At 47.6% G+C, this 7831-nt stretch overlaps 2 protein-coding genes across 2 annotated transcripts; one reads left to right on the forward strand and one right to left on the reverse strand.

The window, feature by feature from the left end:
* Positions 1 to 2549: 2549 nt before the first annotated feature.
* On the forward strand, positions 2550 to 3341 carry VC83_00274 (uncharacterized protein; the record flags this gene model as incomplete). The annotated part of the gene is made up of 1 exon (XM_024463969.1): positions 2550 to 3341. One exon carries the CDS (start codon positions 2550 to 2552, stop codon positions 3339 to 3341), a length of 792 nt encoding a protein of 263 aa, XP_024328544.1.
* A 3408-nt stretch (positions 3342 to 6749) lies between these two features.
* On the reverse strand, positions 6750 to 7375 carry VC83_00275 (uncharacterized protein; the record flags this gene model as incomplete). Its single annotated transcript, XM_024463970.1, has 3 exons — positions 6750 to 6768; positions 6878 to 7126; positions 7179 to 7375. The coding sequence occupies 3 exons, from the start codon at positions 7373 to 7375 to the stop codon at positions 6750 to 6752; spliced, it is 465 nt and encodes a 154-aa protein (XP_024328545.1).
* Between the last annotated feature and the right edge of the window lie 456 nt (positions 7376 to 7831).

Consider the following 7831-nt stretch of genomic DNA (forward strand, 5'->3'; position numbering starts at 1 on the left):
CCTGCTGGCGAATAGCCCGTAGGTCGAGCTCCTGGAGCTGGCCGGCAGCTAGAACCTGGGAGGCCCCAGTAACCCAGTTACTGTAGCTCTGCCGCGAGGGGCTACTGAAGGCCTCTGGAAGCCGGTCTTTCCAGTGTTGTAGGCCCTGTTCTACGCCCTGGAACGTAGTGGGTATAGGGGTAATAGGGCGTGGTAGGGTAGGTGTTGTAGGCTCTATAGGTGTAGGCGTAGGCTGCGAGTACGTACGCAGCTTCTCAAGGGCTGTATTACAGCTTATGGGCCAGATTCCAGCTTTCCGGAATGCTGATTGTATGGTGGCCTCCTTAAAAGTCTGCTCCCGCATATGTGGGAGATCCCTCATAAATAGGGGTAGGTTGTAGGTAATATCCACCTCTCGTATGGCACGGAGCACGGATTTCCTATGCCAGTGCTTATAAGGCTGGAATATTCTCACATCTAATGGCTGTAAAACGTGTGTAAGGTGGCTGGGAAACGCCCATACGATGATGTGATATTTAGTAGCCATAATGATAAAATCAGGGCTCGTATGGCTCACATGAGAATCGAGTAGTAGAACCTTCGGATTTCCCGGGTCGTGTGGAGCTGTAAGCTCTACAAAGTGCTGTAGCCACCGTATAGCAAGCTGGCTATTAGAATAGCCAGTCTCCGAGAGTAGTATCAGCTCATTCCCATCAAGGTTTTGAGGGTACCACGCCTCCATATGAATTTTACCCGGTACAACAAGTACAGGTGCAATCTTCTGTCCAACTGCAGATACTGCCTCTATAATCGTAATAGATATACGATTCTCAGGGCTTGGAGTGTAGAGCTGCTTTACAGCTCGGGGGACCATAACTCTCTCACCTCCTGGAATTCCGATCCTAAAACCAGTTTCGTCCATATTCCAGATTGACTCTGGTTTTATACCAGGCTGTAGTACTAATGCTGTGTACTTTTGAAACCACTTAATAACAGTAGGCTTCTGTTGAGCTTTCGTACGCTGTTGTGCAATAGGCTTTGTAGTAACAAAGTGAAACTCTATAAGCTCATTCCGTATATATTTAGTGAGCCAGCTCTGTGACGGTAGAGGCAGTGGGCTCCGTAGGTGGCATACTGCCCCATAAACCATATGCCTATTAGCCCCTAATCCTAGGTGTTACTGCTCTAGAATCCAGGCCTTTAGGGCTTCTGTTTGAGCTGTAGAAAGCACCCTATTCTGACCCCCATTTTGGGTAGTTCTGGTGGTTCTAGTGGTTCTTGTGCGGCTGATTTTTGACCGTATAGTCAACCTTGGGATCTTAAAAATCCGACTTGCAACAGCTACAGATTCAGAGGGATTTGCTGCAAGCCATTCACAGGCATATGATAGAGAAGTCCCTTCCATTAAATGAATTGCATTTAATTACTATATAAATTACTATGGGGGGGAATGCCGAAGGTTTTGGTAAGGAGTAGCGGTGAACGTATGCAAGTTGAGGTGGCGCAAACCGCTTCCTCTCGCTTCGAGGTGCGCAAACTGCTTCCCCCCCCAATTAATTGTTAGGTTCTTAATCCACTTTAGAAGTATCACCTCTTATGCGCCTAACAAACTCTTCTGTTGCTAGCGAGCTTAAGAGCATGTTAAACCTCCGTTAGCATAATGTGTTATAGAACTCTTAGGTAACCCTAGCACTTTCTTAGCATGATATATGCCTTGGACTTCCTAGATTTAACGTCTAATACTGCTTAGGCTATTAAGGTTTCACGTTTAGCAATACCTAGATATTCGCAACAATCTATTGTTAAGTTATTTACAATTATCTGAAGTTGGTAGGGTAAATCCACTGCATTACCTAGTCCCCTGCATTACACTGCCACTTACGTTATTTAGTAGTAAACTATAAAAATGTATATTTAGCTACAAAATTCATTATATTGGGTGTAAAATGGGGTGCGTCACTCGCTTGCGTGCGTTACTCGCATGTGAAATACGTTATTCGTAATGTATTAACAAAGCCATAATAATGAAGTGATTTTGTGACCAAACGTACAGAAAAGGTTGGACTATTTTGAGGCGTGCACCCAGAGCCAAGTAAGCCTTGTAAATAGCCTATAGCAAAAGTTAGGAATCAATTATCAATATATTAGGAATGTATTACAATATCCTTCAACTTTTCGGCCATCTTTGCGTCTTTGCTGGAGGTTATGCAAGGTTGTAGAGCTCAGAGAGAATGGGCAAAGGTGAAGCCGAGTCGGATGAGGTTGTGGTGGTAAATGCCGTTTAAGCGAGCCTTGGCAGTTCATTTTGAGTTTATCCTAGCGTTGACCCTGACCTGTATCCTTCGCCGATGGTGGGGTATTTGCCACTAATGATTTCGCTTCAGTTGGTCGGCATCGCTGGGGGAGGAGGGAGCTTAAGTATTTAAGTTCCTTGGGGTATCTCCAAAGTTCCATTTCACTTATTGCTCCGATCGTGGTATATTTGGACGAGGAAGACGGCAATAGGTAACCTTACGTTTTGAAGCTCGTTGCTCCTACGTATTTGATACCATTCAACTCGACCAGCCACCATGTCGAATTCAACGACAATGCCTAAATTCTCCACCAGCAACATCCAGCCAGCGTGGCAAGCCACTGTGGAAGCCTATTCCCCGCAGTTCCTCGAAATATGCGGCACGCTCATCGTCCAGCTCGCCTTTTTCTGGATCCCCTGCGCCTTCTACCAATCCATCGATATCCTCTTTCCCACCTTCTCGCACCATCATAAAATCCAGCCCGCCCCCAAGGCCACCCCGCCAGAGCTATGGTACTGCTTCTACATAGTCGTGCGCAACCAGGTCATGGCCACAGTCCTCCACGCCGCTCTCCTCTTCGGAATCTCCTACCTCGGAGAAACTTCGTCCTATCGCATCGACACCTCGCTGCCCGGGGCCATTGAAATCATCCGCGATCTAGTCGTCTGCATCGCCATCCGCGAGGTCATGTTCTACTACTCCCACCGTCTGCTGCACCAGCCGCGCTTTTACGTGCCGATTCACAAGTTCCACCACCGCTTCGTTGCGCCAGTCGCAATGGCAGCCGAGTTTGCTCACCCCTTTGAGCACATCGTGTCTAACATGCTGCCCGTGTCGCTGCCACCGCAGCTAATTAACGCGCATATCATCACGGCGTGGCTGTTCATCGCGTATGTGCTCCTCGAGACGGTTACGGTGCACAGCGGTTACGATTTTGGTGGAAATATGGCCTCGATGCATGATCTGCACCATGAGAAGTTTATGGTCAACTTCGGAACGGTGGGGTGGTTGGACCGCTTCCACGGGACTTACAAGTCTGAGGCAACGAAGGTGGATAAGAAGAATTAAACGAGAAAGAAAGATACACTGGAATTGTCGCTGAGGATTAAACGACGAAATGGTCACTGTAGGGTTGTATGTCAGAAGGTGACTACTGTAAAAGATATTTCCAAAGATGGGGAAATATTAGGACTCAGCGCAGGCGGCTCAGATGGAGCTATGATATAATGATATGCAGCGGCGAAGGGGATGGATGGTATTGGAGAACAGACATACACAGGCGGTGTACGTGCACCCAATTTGAATAAATCATCGATATATTATCCCACCCCACAGTCCAGTTCTCCCACCCTTGCTCCAACCAAGTGGAAAATCCACACAACCCGTCCAACCAGTGTTCGGCACGGATACCAATATACCCGTGGTATCCGGGTATATCCTCGAGTATATACCTACCCGGCGATATTTTAGGAGTATCCGGCGTATCCGGATACTCTCGAGTATATATCCGGATACATGCCAAGAATAGCCAAGCGCAGCCAAGACCTCTTTTTTCCAACGTCGTGAGATCTATATTGATGCTGTATAAAGTGATAATTATCCTCAGAATGAGCGACTCGTCGTTATCAGATATACCAACGGAGCCTGAGGGCTATAATAGCTATGATACTCATAATGAGCCAAGTCTGCCAACGCTGCCGCCCCCTATTCATATTCAACAGGATATTAATCCTACACCGCTCCGGCTTCAGCCTCCAGGACGAATGCTGCCACCAACGTCGTCGGTACTATTTACGAAGCTATTATATTCGCGATTGATACTTGATAGTAACCCACCTACAGTCAAAGTAACTTGCTTACAACCAGGCTGCGGATATTCACCTACTCCGCAGCTATTAAGTCAGACTTCAACCGGTAATCTTTGGAAGCACTATACGCAGAAGCATCCAACAGTAGCATATACAATGAAAGGTCATACAATTACGCCGTCAAGCCCATCAAGTAGTGCATCGTCATTTTTTGAGCCACGGCCGCGGAACCCGCAAGTCCAGCCCGCTCAAGCTCAAGCATCAAATAGTAGAGCGAAATACCGAGAGTTATTACTCTCATTCGTTGTATCAAATAACCTCTCCTTACGACTTATTGAGAGCTATTCGTTCCATCAATTAGTACAGTTCTTAAGCCCAAGTACTCTATCGATATCGTCGCGAACACTACACCGAGAGCTACAGCGGCAATTCTCATATCACCGAGGATTGCTACAATTAGAACTCCAGGCTCATATTACCTATGGCGGCCGGATATCTATTACAACAGATGCATGGACTGCACGGAACTATACAGAGTACGCTGCTGTCACAGGCCATTGGATTAATGAGAAGTGGCAGCACCGGTGCGTATTACTTGATGTAATCCACCTTCAAGAGCCAATTCATAGCGGCGAATATCTCGCTCAAGAGTTAGCTGCAGTAACAGATAGCTTCAAAATTACAGGTGCTATATTTACTTGTACGCGGGATAATGCCTCAGCGAATACTGTGATGCTTTCAGAATATGAGAAAATAGCCAGTAAGCAGCAGACGACTATTCAACAGCCATGGACGTTTACTGTAAAGGAAGGGGACGTTCGGTGTATTGCTCATATTATCAATCTTGCAGTTCAAGCTACTCTAAAGAGCTTGAAAGCTAGCCCGGATACAGAAACAGAAGCGTACTGGCGTCAGCAAGGGCTTGCCCGGATTCCGCAGCGTATTGATAACTCTTCTACTGAAGTATCAGCTACGCTTGAGAAGCTCCAAAGGCATATTTATGTCTTTCGAAACCGAAGAGCATGGAAGGATGCTTTACAGAAGCAGATACAAGCTGCAGGCCAGAAGCCACGCCAGCTATCACTTGATATGCCTATACGCTGGAATTCAACGTACTATATGCTTGAAACAGCTATAAAGCTTCGAATACCAATTACTGCAGTATGCTCTACGCAGAAGCTTGATATCAGTATGAAGGATATTGCGTTAACAAGCAACGATTGGGCTATTATCGAAGCTCTTGAACGATTATTCTTAGTATTCTTAAAGCCGTCAAGACGGCTACAAAGCGATTCATATCCAACGCTCAACTTTACAATTCCTCTTTACTTAAAGATGATAAATAAGGTCACATTACTACAAGAAGAGCTTGGTAGAAGCTCTACGATCGGAGTAGCTTGTGGAGCTGCGCTTCAAAAGCTTAATGAGTATTATACTCTTACAACGAATCGGCAATGTAAGCACTCAGCTGTTGCTACAATTTGCGACCCACGAATGAATCATACAGTATTTAAGAAGATATATCCAAATGCTATAGACGATACACGAAGATTACGAGCAAGAGCGCAGTTCGAAGACGTTTGTAGAACGTACCAAAAGCGAGAGTATCACCTTGATACGGAGCGAATTACTCACGAAACAGCTCTTGCAGAAGCAATAGGTGCTACTGCTACAATAGATCAAGAACCTGATTCTGACGAAGATCTATTTGCGTCAGAAGGCTTGGCTTTTCAAGAGCCAGAATGGAGGCGCTGGATGCTTGAACCACGGCCCGGTGAGCATACTGATATTCTCAAATATTGGTGCGCAAAGCAATACCAATATCCAGTTATTGCCCGTATTGCTCGTGATCATCTAGCTATTCCAGCAACATCTGCAGCATCGGAACGAGTATTTAGTAATGGTAGTGATATTATTACAAAGAAGCGGAATAGGTTATCACCGCCAACTATTAGATATTTACTTTGCTTACGGAATTGGGGTAAAATACGGGAGGCTGATAGCGACGGCGATGATGCTGACGATGAAGCACCTGAATAGGGACTCGCAGAAAGGGGGGGTCTCACGGAAAGGGGGCTCGCGGAAAGGGGTTTACTACTATTATCAAAAGCTTCATTCTTTTTTATATACGCTATTCTATTTTTATATACAATATTCAGCCTCATGTATCCGGATATATACCCTACCCTACCCGTCAGATCGTCGCCGGGTATATACCCTACCCGTGAGCTTCACGGATACTACCCGGATATGTATCCGCCGAACACTGCGTCCAACAGCGCCATAATCACGAAAGAAATGCCTTAAAAAAATCCAACACGAACACCAGCCTTGCCACAGGATCCACTCACACCCCTACTCCTCGAACCCATTCGCCAGCGCATCCGGATCCTCCAGCTTCTTGATGACCCTTGCGGGCACCCCAGCCTCAACACAGAAATCGGGGATATTCCCCGACACCACGGCACATGACCCGATCGTGCAGCCCTTCCAATCGTTACACCAGGCAGGATGACAACGTTGGTGCCGATCCAACAGTCGTCGCCAATAGAGACGGGGCGCGCGTAGAGAGCCCCGCACGCCGTGGCGCGACGTCAACGCCGTGGCTTTCTGTAATGATGGTGACGTTGGGGGCGATGTGACAGCGGTCACCGATTGTGACGGGCGCTCAGTCGTGGATGGCGAGGCTGGACTGTGTTAGCTTTGTCCTGTTGGATGTCTCGGCCTTGTTGGTGGTGGTTGCGCGAGAGGCTGCGCCGGGGTTTGTGTTGGGGAGGGGGACGGGAACGAACATACCCATGGTTTGCATAGACGGTTGAGCCGATGAAAGTGTTGCAGCCGAAAATGGCGTACAAGGGCGTCTCGACGACAGAGTTCTCCCCGATTTTCCCAAGTGCTTGCTTGAGTATCTCAGTGCTGCTGCTTCGGAGCTTTGCAAGACTGATGCCGGACTCGTCGAGGCGCGCTGGGTCGTTGAACTTGCACAGGAGCCGCATGATTTTGAATTTGTGCTCCATCATTGCTGGGGCATTGCGGGCGTCGAAACTGGTTCTCGTCAGCTGTGCGTCCGAGGTACAGAGCGAGGGACTCGACATACTCCATGCCTGATATCATATTCTCAAATTCGTCACACCAGGGTGCAGGGCTGTTGCTGGTCTTGACGAGGGCGATGTGAGAGTCATTCTTGGAAGAGGCGGGGCCCGGGCAGCTTGAAGTTCCTTTGATACCTGCGCTCTCCATGATGGCGTTTTGGAATTCTTCGTCGGAATCGAACTTTGGCGAGGAGGCAGCCATTGCGATGAAGAGGGTTAAATATATATCGAGTGCGAGGAAGTGAATAAAGAGGAATCCTCGCTAGGATTGTTATGGCAAGGATTAAAGTGAATAAAAATCTTTGTTGGTGCTTGCTAGCCTTAAAAGTTCATGAAGAGTCAGGATATGATTCTAAATGAGGATTCTCAGCGCTCTGAAAGGATGAGTGAACTCTACGCGACATCGGAGATCTTTACAGTTGTAAAATGCACGGAGAAAAACGAAGGTGATATATGACCGGAGCCTTCACGTCTCGAGCCTTCCTGTCACAATTCGAGGCTGTCGGGATGGTTGGACTGCATACAGGGCCAACGATCATCTGGCGTCTAGAGGTCTACGGGGCGACGGGAACTGCTCCCCGGACCAGGAACAGGGGTCCTTTTGGTGTCGGGGCACAAGAGATCTTCCCCCGCAACATCGCCGTGCAGGGGCTTATGC

Source organism: Pseudogymnoascus destructans (assembly GCF_001641265.1).
Source record: "Pseudogymnoascus destructans isolate 20631-21 unplaced genomic scaffold scaffold_1, whole genome shotgun sequence".
Classification (NCBI taxonomy): domain Eukaryota; kingdom Fungi; phylum Ascomycota; class Leotiomycetes; order Thelebolales; family Thelebolaceae; genus Pseudogymnoascus; species Pseudogymnoascus destructans.